We start from the raw sequence: 16,115 nt of genomic DNA on the forward strand, positions 1-16,115 counted from the left end.
CTCTCTTAGTAACATGACATTTTCTCCATGCTCTATTTGCAGTATGTGTTTTCTCAAAGACTGAGCTCCAGTGAGAGAGGTCTGCTGTCTGTTTACACCTCCAGATGCCTGAGGAGCCTGCAGCTAGATATCCACTGACCCCGCCCAAACCCCGCCCACTCGGCCCCACCCAGCCCCGCCCAGCATTCCTGTGTCATGTTGTAGCACAATCTGTGAAGTGAATCGTAGAGAAAAGAGAAAAATGAAGATGTGCTTATCTCAACGTTATCTTTGTTTTGAACGAAACAGAAAAAATTATCTAAAAAAAAAATGCACACAAATGAAAATTAAAGATTAAAAAAAGATTCTTATGTATGTCAACTTTTTCCAGTGTTTAAGTCTGAAATGAATGATGTGTGTGTGTTGATCCCCTCAACTTTAATTCTGGTTCCTCTGGGACTTCCCTTTTGGGGTCAGAGGTCCTAAACAGGTTGTTCAAGTGCTTTCTGTTGTCTGTTAGTTTTGGAGCAGTGTGCAATGTATCATTTGCAGACGGTACTGTGTATATTATCCTCATTGATGAAAAGGTCTCTCCTCTGCTCAAATTTTTATCTGTGGACAACTTATTGATGTGTACCTGGTAATCGGATTTAAAGAAATGCTATTGTCATCTCCCATCATCGACTGACATGTTTGTTTACAAAATATAAATATATGAAATATAAATATACATGAGTTATGTATAAATTAATAGCATATCTGGGCTCCTCTATAACCTCTTGGTGATTACATGTAATTTTTGTATTTTAACTCATATTATTTTTCATATATATATTTTTTGATTCTTTGGTTTGAATTGTTATAATTTAATAGTCAATGCGTTGTCAGTTCACTGTTTACACACTCTTTATGGATATCGCAAGAACCACGAGGTTAATCTTTATGGATAACCTCAGCAAATTTGGATAATTCCATTTAATCGCAGTGCTATAAATCTCAGATGATCTCTGAGAGAGGCCTTTTGCAGTATCTTAAAATAACAAATATGTACAGCAACTTGTTCAACTGGTGATGTTTCCCAAAAAACAAAAAGAAAAAAAAAAGCCCCCAAGATTTCACAGTTGTAGTCAGTGGAATGCTGTGTTTGAGTCTCATAGTTATTTGTGCTTGTATGAAATCCAAACTGAAACTGGTACATGTAGTGTTATTTTGTATAATTGTATAAGAACCCGTCCACATGTTTGGTTCTCAGTCTTACCCTCTCATACCACATTATGAACCCTGACCTTTGTTTGTTATACGTTAAACGGTTGATTCATGCTCCCTCTGTTGGTGAGTGGTGATACTGTAGTTTGCACATTAAAATGGACTGTGGAGAAGATCTCTTATAAGAGAATAACTGATAACATAGATAATAGGGTGTAGGTTCATTAGCAGTGATAGACTCTTAGATCTTTGTCAAAGTTTTCAGGAGGTCACTGTTAAACAGTGTTACAGAAAGGTTTGACTGACAGCCCTGTATCACTTTCCCTGTTAGATCTTTCATGGAAATGACAAATGCAGATCTTTGGATCTCTCTTTTGCAATTCTCTGTTCCTTTGAAAGAAATTTTATTTTGATTTATTGATTCATATTTGACACCCCTACATAGTGCATGTAAGCCCTTTGAGATGCAATAAACTGATGGGAAGAATTGCCCACATGTGTCCCCATGTGTCTGTTTTCACGAGGAGAGCTCCATATAAAAAATATATTTTCCTGGTATATATATATAAAAAACACATTTAATGTATTTTTAATATAAATATATATTGATATATATAAAATGAAATTGAAATATTATATACCATTTTCTTATTATAAATATGTTTAAAAAAAGTTGGAAAAAAGTTGGCAAACTTGGAAAAACTAAATGTTTGATTATGTCAGCTTAATGGAAAAAATGAACACACACACTATTTTGTCCTCTTAGACCAATACATATAAATCTCAGTTTATTTGGTCCTTAATAGCAAAGATTTAGGAAAAAGATGTACAAAATGAAAATTGATGCAATCCAATTTTGATAAATCAATTTTATATTAAGATTTTTTGATTTATATTTCCTATGAAGCAACGTTGCTTTTCTCTTTATCATAATTACAATGCTATTTATTATCAATCATATCTAAATTTAAATAACCCTGTGTTTTTTTTTTGTAAAGAACAACATGATCATATGTAACTCATAATACAAGCCTTACATTAAATACATACTTACAGTTCTACAGTAGGCTGTTACTTCGACAGGTCCTTAAATGTTTTATATTTTAAAATTAAATTAGCACCAAAAGTCAACAAGGGACTCTGAAAATTAAGCTTAAATCTTCAACTAATTGCTTGCATTGTTACATTGTTATACAAAAGGCAGAAACAAAATGATAGCCCATGAAGACAGTTTACAGTTTATGCTGTCAAAGGCACACAATCAGAACATTTGTGACCCTGGACCACAAAACCAGTCACATGGGTACATTTTTTTAAATTGAGATTTATACATCATCTGAAAGCTGAGTAAATAAGCTTTCCATTGATAGGAAATTTACTAAATATCTTCATATAGCATGATCTTTACTTAATATCCTAATGATTTTTGGCATAAAAGAAAAATCGATAATTTTGACCCATACAATGTATTGTTGGCTATTGCCACAACTAAACCCGTGCGACTTGTGACTGGCTTTGTGATCCAGGGTCACATTTAATAATAACAATAACAATGATAACAAGAATCAAGAATTTCAAAGAACACCAGCATATTGATACTCAGATCTGTTCTTCGAAAAGAAAAAAGGAAAATAACAAACATCAAAGCTTCTTCTCTCGGAAGAAAAAAAAACCTTTTTTTTTCCTTGTGTCAACTAGTCAGATCTAGCTTTCTACTTCAAGGTATCCAGACAGATTACCAGACAAAACAAATGCCTCCCATAGCAAACAACACTGATTGAAGTACATTTTCTAATTCAAAACAACAGTTTAGGACAGAATTAGTTCTCGTTAGGACAACTGAATCTAGAAATACATTCGTTTTAACTGATTCATAATAAAAGTTGTCTAATAAAATAAATTAAGTCATCAAAATAGCTTGGAAAAGTTCAATGGTAGGTGTGTTATAGTCTCAAGTGTTGATGAATGCAGCAGTTTGTGTAGTGCACAAATGGGAGGCACAAGGGTTGTTGAGAGCCGGGACCGAGGCAGTCAGACGGGCCACTGATGGAGTCTCTCAGGTGCCCCGACATTGGTTAGAGTCCCCATGGACCCAGCGGCAGATCTGTGCGTACTTCAGGGGAGTGATTCGTACGGCCACATTGTAATCCTGCTGCACCCCGTTAACATCCACCCACTGGTGACCCGAGAACACGCCAATGATTTTCCGCTTCCACTTCTTCTTGCCAGGTTCTTTAAGGCGAATGTAGACACCCGAGCCGCTGGAGCCGGGCTTGGCATCGCAATACTGGTACAAGAGGTCGTTGGACTCCTCGGATACAGAGCAGAAGCGGTACACCAGGTTGCCCGGTCGGTCATCGTCGAATCCCGAGAAATGGATACGTCCAGCGGGCAGCTTCTTGACGGAGGGGATGACGCCTAAATCCATGTACTTGGTCTTCTGCGCCCTCTTAAGCTCCAGGATGGCGTAGTCATAATCGGCCATAATGTTCTCTGAGATGCCTTTAAACCAACCCTTCGGCACCTGCATCTGTTTCACCCGCGTCCACCGGAACGAGGGCTGTTCAGAGACGGTGCTGCGGCGACTACGGTTCCTCCTTCCCTTGCCTTTGCCCTTACCCTTACGTTCATGCTTCTCTCCAATCTCTCCATTTTCGTCGATTTCTTCCTCCTCTTCTTCATGTTTCCTCTGGCCTTTCCTTCCTTTCCCTTTCCGGCCTTTCTTCCGGCGGGAACGCTCTTTCAGCACGCCGACGCTGAGTTTCTGGACCCCGTCTAGGTAGTCCGTACCGTTGTGGATGCAGTGAGCGGCCGTCAGGACGTGTTTGGGGGACACCAGCACTCCAGAACAACCCGTGGAGATCTTCACAGATGTGGAGAAAGGATACTTCATGGAGTACTGCTTGTCAGCGATGGTAAACCTCGTATCCGTGCCGTAGACCTCTCGTCTTCGGCGAGCGCGAACCCGAGAGCCTCCCGTCCAGTCGTCGCTCACGTTTAGCTCCTGCACTGTGACGGTGGTGAGCGTGCGTGTTCCGTTGTCGTACATGGTCTCGTAGGACAGTAGCTGCTCCAGATCATCCAGACTGGGCTCTGGAAGACCCCGCTGGCACTCAATGCCACATATCCCATTGAGCTCACTCTGGGGCTTGGCCAAAAACTCTGAACTGGCCAGATGCACCGTTTGCTTTTCTTGTACCAGGGGTACTTTCCTCTGTGGCCAGGTGTAGTCATCGTCACCTGTGGGATCGTCCACTGCTGCAGACACCAGCACAGCCAGCGCTGAGATGGAAAGCAGGAGCATTAAGGGTACCGGGCCCATTGCAGAGAGACCCCTAGACCAGACACAAAGAGAAAAAGAGAATCAATACCACCTCAAATACTGTTCAGTAACTCTTTGTATACAGGAAAACAAAAGCATTTTTCTAACTGAGAAAAAAAGGTTTCAGATTGAAAACAGATTTCAATCTATCTGAAATCTGTGAACAATAGAATTTTCTTCAGTATAATTAATTGTCTTTTACACATATTCAGCTTTGCTTACAGAAGCACAGTCATAGCCAAAAATATGAGAACATATTGCGTTGTTATAAATTGTTGGTATCAGTCAATATTTTTTTTTTTTACATTAAATTAACTGTGCAGTTTTTTAAAGCTTGAAGTATAGGCCAACATATTTTTTAATGCGCACTTTAGGATATAAGTACTGTACAAGTGGCATAAATTTTGTCAGCAGCATATGTGCGTACTGCATATGCGCAGCAGATTTTTCTAACATTGCATTCATCTGGCATATGCGCCTTGATTTTTATTTTTATTTTTTCCTCTATTTAATTGTATTGGTAATACAATTTTGCCCTGAATATAAATGCAATATGCAAGAAGTATCTGACACTAACTCCCAAAACCCTTGCATACATCTGGCTTACAGACCGTACAAATTAGTGGACCTCATTCCTGGACCTAGCACTACACATTTTGGATGTCTTGATTATTTAGCACATCTGATTTATTTCATCATCTCTTAAGTAGAGGCTCCAAGACCTGAAATGTGTGTCAGATAAGGTAGACATCCAAAAATAATATTAAGGGGGCCTCCAGGAGGAGCAGGGCTTGAAGCACTAAAATAGGGAACAGATGATACAATCATGACCACTAGGAGGAGACAAATGATAAGATTTTGAAGCACTATTTCAAAACCCCTGAGAGTATGTTGAGTGTATACAGTACACCTCATTCTCCATCATCACATTCCACAGATATTTAGATCCAATCCTAATGTTCCGGTTAAGTCAACAATAGTATTCCCACAGATTCCAAACCAAAAATTTTAAGACAAAAAATGTATTACATAAGAAATAGATTAAATACAGTAATTATATGCCAAATTTGCTGCATTAACTTTAGAGACTAAACAAATGAGTAAAATAGCGCACAAGTATGCTCACATTTAAAAATTATTTCTTAAATGGTACCGGCTGACAGAAAATATCTGCCATTAGAGGAAAACTGGAGACTGGAGGTTTGTGGTGCGGACTATAAGAACATTGACCCTGTGGGTCAGAGCTTTTTGAGTCAGTGGTTTGGAAACGTTTCCTACTGTCTTGCTGAATGTCAGTAATAAGTATATACTTGGGTTCTGCGGATGGTACCGCAATTGGTACTGTTACCAATGAATAGGAGTATAAAATGATAAACTAAACAAACGTGCACCCACACACATACAGATACACAAAGCTATCAAATCAGCAGCCTACTTCTGTATTCATTTATGTATCTGGTAACATCTCTAACTGATAAAGTTTAAGATTTGAGTGCATTTTATTTTTCCACCGGACCATCACTTTGCACAGTGATGAAAAGGTGCTTGACTCATGCAAGTCATATGAATGATCGCGCACCACATAAATCATGCACATAAATATTGGGAACAAAGCAGTGATTTTAAATGGATACCAAGGTTCCCAAAGCTTTTGAACAATGCACTTCCATGACTCCTCCAGTCATTTGTGGGTGCAGGATAAAGATTTTCAAAACAACATTATATAGATGAATATAATAAGATAATAACATCATTTTTAAAGATTGTATACATTTCCATTTGTACATACATTTGTATACACAAGATTGTATACAATGTTTTAAGGCCTGTAAATCACAATTTTATCCAAGTATCCTGAAATTTTCAGGTTTTCCATGTCAATGAGATCCCCCGTTTGCAGAATACGATAAGTAAGGGATTTTCATCAGCAAAGGTCCTGATCAAGGTGACATGGTTATTGTGCAATAATAACCAGCTGACTTTACATTATCCAGTTTAATACTAACCATATAAATAAAAAGGTGGGAAACTGATTTGGATTCCATTGCACTGTACAAAACAAATGGTTTTGCAACAAGGTTAACACTGCACTGATATTATTACTATAGTATAAAACAAAGTCTTCTGCGGTCAGTTTCACTACAGTCAATAACTAACACACAAGATGCCAGTAGCATTCATTTGAAGAGATCGCAATACGAGATGAGTGTGTAATACAAGAGAGGCTTGAAAATAATGCCGGTTTGTGGATACGCAGACTCATACAGCCTTGCCATGGACAACAGTGACTATTCAGCAATATGAGACCGCTGAAGGCCACGATTTACCAGTCAGAAATGCATTCATTCATTAAGCAGATACTTAACCAAAGCAACTGAAGAGGAAAAACACACAAGCAATTCATCTTAGGGGGTGAACAATTCACTAAAAAATGCTGGGTTGTTTTAAAATATGGACAAACCCAAATGTTGGGTTAAAAATTGAATTTAAAAATTTAACCCAACAGCTGAGTTTATCCATATTTGACCCAAAGTTGGGTTGGAACAACCCATCATTTTTTTTGATGATGTATGTTAGAAGTTCACCAATAAATCAGCATTATACGTTTCAAAATTATCCCAGCATAAGCATTACAAAGCAAAGGTGGAAGTATGTGCAGCATGACTCACAGAGAGAGAGAAAAATCAGCAAAGCACAAAGCCAAGCATTTAACAGTCACCACTCTCACACATTCATCACATATTAGATTGCTGAGCGCTGACCAAGAAAAACACAGACTGCAGCAGCATTTTCTAATCAGTAGCCAGTTTAGGGATGGAGAGTGAGGGTTGGAATATAGATTGCTACTCCATTCTTGGTTCAGTAAATTTTCCCCTGCAGAGCTGGAATCCCTCTCCTCCCACCTCACACTTCAGTATGACATGGCGTCGGTGTGGATTATCTGCATCAGCCGTGCTGTCTATGAGAATCAATCTGTACAGACAATAGCCTCAGCGGAAGTGTGAGGGGAGATATGTGCGCGTGAATGTGTGGTATAAAGTTATGGATTCAGGCAATGACAAATCAGATGTGTCCCTACTGGAGATTGCCGTGAGAAGGGGAGCACTTACAGAGGTCCAAACAAATTCCAGTAAGTCTATGATGTAAAATATGCAGACAGCTCGGGCCTTATAAAGTCGACGAAACCGACAGACTCAAAGACGGCAAACTTGGTCTGACACGTGGTCTGATCTCTCTATCAACAGTTTTTTTTTATTTATTTTTGTTTGTTTTTTTTATAAAATTGAGCAACTGAAATCTGACATTCTTCCATCACTGCTGAAATATCACTATGACATTTCTAACGACATTTTCTCTGTAATAGGCTACTAGAGAACTGGCTTTAGTGGAAAAAGCAGAACATTTCCCGTCCATTTCAGCATCAACCCATTTTTCCATTGCAAGGCAAAAATCTAAATCTTGCACATTTGTCAACTTTTTTAACCAACTTGATCAACCAAACGGTGGCGCTATTGGTCCCTTTTCAAATTAAGTTTGAAAACTGATTGATTCATTCAAAGTTGCCGGATTTTTATGAATTTCTCTCATTCATGGATTCATGAATATTTTACACCAACAATGTGAAGTTAATAATCTCCCTTTTATACAAATTATGCCAACCACTTCCACCAAAGGAGACCTCCACTGTTTATTTTATTTTATTTTATTTATTTATTTTTTTGCAAGGGTTGGTTTAAAAGTTTAGTAAGATTAGGGGTCAAAGAACCCAACTGTAATTAATTATCATTCCTGATTTACCGTTATATAGGCCTAGTTGTATTTACCTTTTTAATATAGGCTATGTAGGATATCTTTTTATTAGGCCTATAGTTAATTTTTCACAGAACCTTTGCAATCCATGTGATCACGACAATGACACTTTATTATTTTCACAGGTTAGAATGATGCAAAAAGTTATAAATATTTTAAATTTAAAGAGAATGAATGAATGAATGGATAAATAAATAAATAAAGCGTCATACCTGCTATCATTCGATTGATGGAGATGTTCAATCCGCAAACAGATGCTTGTTATTTAAGCAGGACGCGTTTAAAAGTTACTTCATCTCAGAGGTTTTCGGCTGGATTGGCTGATAGTCCGTTTCTTCTCATATCTGCTCCACCTTCAAGACAGGGAGAGCTCAGAGACGAAACCCTTGGTAGGAATTACACTTGACGTTTAAGGGAAAGGGAGGAAAAAAAAGTCCCAACAAGATTTTCACAAAGAGTTTCGTATAGGGGAGGGACCATCATGCTCTGCAACGATGGAGCAGAAAAAGTGAAGTTGAGAAAGCGTTCAGCACTTGATCTTAATGAATCTTTGGATTTGAATAAATCTTTATTTGACGATTCAAAGAGTCTGTCATGAATTCAAAAGGGCTTTCCACTGATTCGTTCCACTGAGCGCACAATAGCGCAGCAGCGACTTTATTGTGGTTCGGTTCCGTTCCCACATCACTGGCACTTGTGTCCGTGTCCGTAAACACGCGAGCAGGGGGTCTGCGAGTTAACAGGACGCCTCTAAATTTGCTTGCACATGCAAATTCTTGTGTGGGTGAATGACGTCAAGCTTCCTTTTTGTCTTTAAATTACTGAGGGGAAAAATACTAATCATGCAAAAATCTAAATTAATTTGAATAATTTTTGTGAGGCTAAAATCATAAATGTGGTAGGCTAGCTATAACTATTCATAGGTTATAAAAAGGGGGAAAGTCTCATAAAAAAGGATAATTTCAATTTTAAAGTCAATTGGAGTAACCTATATTCATGATTCATGCAAGGAACTTTTTTGAAGGGATAGTTCAACCAAAAATGAAAATGTTGTCATCATTTACTCACCCTCATGCTGTTCCAAACCTGTATGAGTTTATTTCTTCTGCTGAACACAAAAGAAGATATTTTGAAGGATGTCTGTAACCAGACAGTTGAAAAATAATATTCAATGGCTACCGCAACTGTCTGGTTACCAACATTCTTTAAAATATCTTCTTTTGTGTTCAACAACAAAAAAAACAAAAAGAAAGAAAGAAAGAAAGAGAGAGGGAGAAAAAAAAAAAAGAAACTCATACAGGTTTGGAACAACTTGAGGGTAAGTAATGACAAACTTTTCATTTTGGGTGAACTATCCCTTTAAGTGGGCTACTTTTACGTGATGGTTACTTTGTATTCATTTACCTGAATTTTTTTTATGTAAAGACAAACAACCTCCCGTTGAAAACTTAATGTAGATAGATTACCAACATATGTTTTAAACTTGATTTTTTAAAGATCTGACTTTAAATTTATGTTTATCCCCCTTATTTGTAATTTATACAAATTCAAGTTTATTCACTCTTTACTTTAGATGTCCGATCAACACTATCAAAAGTGTCAATTTTTCCACTTAATAATTCACGGGAGCTCTACGAATTTAAATGATTGAGTGTTATTTTATTTTAAGTGGTTAATAGTCCACCAACTACTGTTGTGTGTAGACACTTTACACAAAATGGCACAAATTCCTGTCCTGGAATTAAAGTGACTGCTGGAATTAGAAAGAACTTATATTACACTTAATGTACGTTCAGGATGTTTCTGGATGTTTCGGCTAGTTCCCTGTCCAAATCAGAGACTTAGGGAAAGGGTCAGACTTTCAGTCGTCCACAATGTACGCTCACATCAGCACCCTTCACACACTGTGAGGTTCTCTGTCAAGTTTGAACAGAGAAAGGTGATCTCACCGCTTTAGACTGTGGCCTCCACCCTCCAACATAGAGAATGTGCCCCCACAATGATCATCATGAGCTCTTTCTTTGTCAATGCAAGGTGTATTGTTTTTTTTTTTTTGTTTTTTTAACACATTTTAACACAAGACTGCAAATGATGGAGGCAGAGTGGGCGGGTATGACACAGAGCAGGATCAAACTCTTGTCTCAGATGAGAGCCACTTCTCTGTGTCTGAGCTGCAAGGCTAAAATTATAATTTCATATCTGACAGGACTAGAAATTGTTACATGAGAGTTTGGCAGCGTTGCTCTGAAAGGAATAGCTTTAAGTGATATTTCTGCTAATGGTTGTGCGATACACTGGTTGCATAGAGAGTTCTTTGTCAAAGGAAGTCATGTTTTCATGATCCAGGGTGAACCACTCGGTTTTGTGCAGGCGTATGCTGTTAGAAGATTGTGTTCATGAATATTACAACTATAGTGTTCATTTTGAATAGTCATGGCTAATGTAAACCTACTTAAGAGCTGATTCCCCTGCTGAAAAATCCAGCATAAACCAGGCTGGTTTATGATGGTTAGAGCTAGTGCTGGTCTAGCTGGTGGACCGGATTCCAGTTTACCCAACAGCTTGTGGTCAGATTTCACTCGCTGCTAATCCATAATTCCATGTACATGCAAACGAAGACAGTTAGGGAACGTGAGTGTTGTGTTGAGTGGCTGCTCAGGCACATCATTAGAGAGTCAATGGAGTCGATGTAGATTAAAGAGTCAGTGTTTATTTATGCAGGTCATGGTCATAAACCATCTCAGCTGGCCTTCACCTTTCCATCTCTTATTTTAGCTTCCTCCCAGAAAGAGAGAGCCATTTACAGGGTGCCTCTTTCCTAACCAGCCCCCCTCTCCCCTGTAATCTAGCTAGATAACTTTGGGTTAGCCGTACTGAATTTGTTGACAGCAAATAATTAGACATCCATATGGGTCAAAGGTCAGGATGCTGTGTCATTATACAGCTAACATATACAAGCCGCAAAGCAAACATATGTATAAAACCATTCAAAAGTTTTGGGGTCTGTAATTTTTTTTTATGTTTTTGAAAGAAGTCTTTTATGCTCACCAAGGCTTCATTTATTTGATCAAAATACAGTAAAATGTATGAAATATCGCAATTTAAAATAACCCAACTGTAAAAAATTACTTTCATGATTTGTTATCGCAACATTTTTCTTTTGATAATTAATGTGGTTCAGATAACATACTTATTTGAGTTACTATTTATTAAACCAATCTCCTTCATTGTATTAACTCAATTTTTTTATTTCAATGAACTAAAAATTTTAACGCAACCATTTAACTTACTTTTTTAAGTTAAACCAACAATATTTTTTTACAATGCATTTTCTATTTGCATATATTTTAAAATGTAATTTGTTCTTATTAAGCAAAGCTGAATCATACTGACCCCAAACTTTTAAATGGTAGTGTATGCATTAAAGATATATCTTTTTTAGGCACTCTGAACTCTACAAAGATCTTCTAATCCAAGGGATCTGGTTAAAATCTGTTTTTTATGCCATGTCCAAGTTTTTACACAACCAGAACTGTTATTCAAACCACATTTTCCTCTCTAGTCTATAACCTGTTTTACTTTCAAAGTAGAATACCTGTTTAAGAATTTTATACAGGAAGTTATAAGGATGTCCACATCTTGATAGAAGTAGCTCACCAAGACTGCTGGTAAAGTGAGACACTTGGACAGACTTCTCTAAGAGACATGACCTCCTGTGCTCAAGGCGAAGTTGCCAACATACACAAGAGAGGAGCAGAGCACTTCAAGCATGCAAACAGCTAATACAAACTAAACAGAAATGGTTCCTAAGCAAACACACTGATTTGACACAGTGAGTCATTCTGCTCCGATATTGGCCTGGACTTGGCCTACAAGATGACATATAGGAGTTGTCAAGTTAGCGGCTTGAAACAAGTTCAACATTTTACAATGAAAGGATAAATAGATGTTGACTTCCATTTTTGGTTGTGAATTTAGATGGTTAGTGGCTTCAGTGTCAGGAGTTTGTTAACAGCCAGGGTCCTTTTGGATTAGCTTACAGGTTGTTTAGTTGTTCTCCTAATTCTTAAGTGTAATACAAGATTTTCATACAAAGCACTCATAACTGCCATTAAGCTTCAGAAAGTCAAGTATTTACATATAGCGGTACATTGCTAAATCACATTGGCCTCCCTATTTGTGCAAGATCACTTCAAAGAACCAAGATCAAAAGCAACTCTTATTCCCCTTTGTATGACCTTTGACCTGCCTTGCATTTTTCAAGCCACTTTATGCTGTATAGCTGTTTGTCCTTCTCCTTACCTCTCAGTCTGTCTCATTCTTTGTTTTGTATTATTTTTTGCATTGCGCATTCGTGTGCTAGCATGCTTGATTAGTCCCCATTAAACACGTGCAAACACTTTGTACGATCATGTCAGAAGATGAATCATAGCAACATCACAGTAAATGAAGGACAATTTATTATGAGCACTATGAAGAACAAGTCGATGAGTTCACCAAGGTTTGCCAGGTTAATGGCATCAAAATATATGAAAGATATTCAGAGTTTTGTACTTGGGTACTAAGTACCAAGTAATCCAGATGTTCACAAGCAGAAATGAAAGCTTTAGCATAAGTTCTGTCGGGAAGACTCAATTATTACGTCACCTATTGCCTATCCAATATTTTTATGCTCACTGTATAAAAGCTCGGTACTTCCACATGTTTGAGTTCGCAGATACTGAAGCGACGATTACCCCCATCCTCCCCACCACCACCAGGATGGTCCTGTCCATACCTCCCGGGGGGGTCGGCTGCGCCCCTGCCTTCGTCTTCAGGTAGGAATTGCAGATCCGAGACCCTCGGATTATGCACTACGGACGGGGCCTACGCCAAATGACTTTGTATATTATCAGCTTGCTGAGCTGTCAATAAATGTACGGTTTATTGAAATAATTCTCCCGAGTCTTTCTGGTAGAACTGTATATTATGCTTTGTTTTCTGGCTTTGAAATAATCTGTTCTTATCTTAATTTTAGGTATAGAATGACAAAAATAAAAATTGTTTTATTGAAACATGTATTGTTTAATGCATTTTAAAGTGTTTTTAATGTCATATTTATAATTTTTTTTGGTTTTAATAAATTGTAAACAAATTCCTTATTTTGAAAATACTCTCTTAAAAATATAGTTTCCATGAAAGTTTCCATGAAGAACCTTTATCTAAAATTTTCAATGCACAAAAGCTTCTTTATAGTGGAAAATGGTTCTTCAGATTATTAAAATGTTCTTCACACTAAGAAATGAATGGTTCTTTTAAGTGTTCTGTTCTTTTAACTGTTCACTGAAAGGTTCTTTAGGGAACAAATGGTTCTATGGGATCACTGTGAAACCACCCTTTTGGAACCTTTATTTTTCAGAGTGTACCTGCATTTTAGTGTGAAAATAAAAACATTTTGACCAGGTTTTTGATGATGTTGATGATGGAACCGTTTCCCTAACATCAAAAATATTTATTATTTTATTTTATTTTATTTTATTTTATTTTATTTTATTTTATTTTATTTTATTTTATTTTATTTTATTTTATTTTTATTTTTTTTTATTTTATTTTATTTTATTTTATTTTATTTTATTATGTGTTAAAGGTGGTCTGCGTTATCATTTCAGATAAATCCCCTAAACTGCACGTGAAAAGAAATCAAGCTGTGGTTGGTCACTTTACATCTTTTCCTATTTTTCTGTATCTTATTCTGTAACTTAGAGGTTTTTGGTCAAGAATCATGAAACTTGGGCTTTTGAATATTCATATTCATATTCATATTTAGAGTTCTTTAACTGCTGTTTATTGCTCCAATATAACTCACCTGCTCAATAAGTGCCCTTTTATCAGTTAAGAGTATGCAAAGAACAGATTATACAATTGATGCCCCAGTCTGTCTTGAGCTCTCCCTCCTTCTCTGTCACAGACATCTGGTGAGCTCACGAGTCTGTGTGTGTTCCTTCAGTTCTCTAAAAACTCACTAAGATTTGAGATGTGTGGTTCCCTCGGCTCACCCCTGCTGAGGTTTTTAATGAGATATAAGAATGGTGCTGGTTGAAATCAGCAAAAATCCCTCTTAGTGGAACTAATGTGTTTGAGCGTTTCCCTCATTTGATGGAGCTTCCTTCTTCTAGGAACACCACACCATACAATGTGTGTCATTGAGACACTGTGTTTATGTATTTGCCTAAAGCAGAAATGAACGACTGTGCATTGTTTCATTCCTAAGTGAACAGCGAGGCAAAAATGGCAAGACAGATTTATGGCGTTGTTCTTTCCATTTCCCACCGCTTCTGATTAAATTACGCTCTCGCTGCTCCCTAAACCACCAACTGCTAAATCTTTTCACTTTGTTCCTAAATAAAAATATTAACTTCTAGCACATAAGCCGTGTCACATTCGCACTTCTAGCCTATTCCAAATTATCCGTGCAATTTCCGTTATCAGCGCAGAGGGATTCCCTTACTCCCACAGCGGCTTCTCATTGAGAAACTCTCCACTGATACAGTTTGCATTGGCTGGTATACATCACAGCACAGGGAGTATAATTTCCTCATTCCTGGAAATCTAGGTGTTTCGCTGCACACTATGTAAGTATGCGAGTGTGTGTGTTAATATGAGACATCACAGCTGCAGCAACACCATTGGTTTTCAGGGGTAAGGGAGGAAGTTCAGCTCTGTTATCAAGAACATCATTCACTGTCTTTTCTGGAGCTATGTAGATATTTCCCTCATCCTGTTGATCTCTGGCCAGTGTTGTGGCTTTGATTCAGATTGAAGAGCTCAGTGTTGTATTTAAGGGCCTGTAGGGCTCAAACAGCCTAAATCTGGGAATAGAGTGTGTCATATAGGAGGTTTGTGGAATTCCTGTATGAACCTTATCATTGAATTGAACACCTTGGCAAATATAATTATACACAGCCGGAAGCAAGTCCTGTTATTATGAACCAGATAACATAGAGTGTGCACAGATAAATGTTTACCCCTGATGTTAAATACTATCTACTGTATATTGTTCTGAAAGCACAAATAATAGCAATATAGCTTGACAACTGGAATTTTGGGAAAACCATTCCTTATGCATGAAGAAGTAGAAGAAACATAAATAAAGGAAACTGAGGCTTTTTTCTTTTTTCTGACAAACGGCTTGTGGTGTAAGGCTGTTGTCTTGTTTCGCAAGAATGTTTTAGTTGAGCTGTCCAGTATTATAGTAAGGCAATCTGCATGATTTCATTACATTTACATTTATTCATTTAGCATACTCTTTTATCCAAAGTGACTTACAACAAGCGATTCATCGCAAAGAGGTAATAAACACAAGAAGTGCAATACAAAGTTTCAGACATCATTTAAGAATACAATTCTAGAACAGAGAGAGATTAAGGAATAGAGAAAAAAAAAAATTCCAGTAAAGTGCAGCGCTGATGGATGAGATTTCTTGAATATTGTCAGGGATTCTGTGTTCCGGATATAGAGTTGGGAAGATCATTCCACTAGCAAGGAACAGTGAACGAAAACGTTCTAGAAAGTGACATTCAGCAAAAGCAGTGCTCACTAATAAATTAACCTTACTGTTTTAATATTGTATACATTTTACACACTGCCTTTTGTTTCAGTAGCATTCAATATAATTCAATTATATATTGTTCATTTTATTTCTTAGCTTAGTAAAAATATTTATTTATTAAAAATAGAATTATTTCAAAATATTCAAAAATGCATGGCTAAAAATATATTGCTATATAAATGTTAAAATATATGTTTAAATTATTTTCCT

General features: G+C 37.1%; 2 protein-coding genes across 7 annotated transcripts in view; one reads left to right on the forward strand and one right to left on the reverse strand.

Annotated features, from left to right (window-relative positions):
- Positions 1-1,733, forward strand: part of snap91a (synaptosome associated protein 91a) — a 48,378-nt gene extending 46,645 nt beyond the window's left edge. For all 6 annotated transcript variants that reach the window (XR_013823741.1, XM_079895193.1, XM_079895194.1 and 3 more), the window contains one exon: positions 43-1,733. The gene's annotated coding sequence lies outside the window, so the exon portion shown is untranslated. The remainder of the gene's footprint in view (positions 1-42) is intronic.
- Positions 1,734-1,941: 208 nt separating this feature from the next.
- prss35 (serine protease 35) lies at positions 1,942-9,004 on the reverse strand. Its single transcript, XM_079895197.1, has 2 exons — positions 8,530-9,004; positions 1,942-4,520 (listed from the first exon to the last, which is right to left on the reverse strand). Exon 2 carries the CDS (start codon positions 4,505-4,507, stop codon positions 3,242-3,244), a length of 1,266 nt encoding a protein of 421 aa, XP_079751323.1. The 5' UTR covers positions 4,508-4,520; positions 8,530-9,004; the 3' UTR covers positions 1,942-3,241.
- Positions 9,005-16,115: the final 7,111 nt, after the last annotated feature.

The sequence above is a fragment of the Squalius cephalus genome (assembly GCF_949319135.1).
Source record: "Squalius cephalus genome assembly, chromosome: 15".
Taxonomy (NCBI): Eukaryota; Metazoa; Chordata; class Actinopteri; order Cypriniformes; family Leuciscidae; genus Squalius; species Squalius cephalus.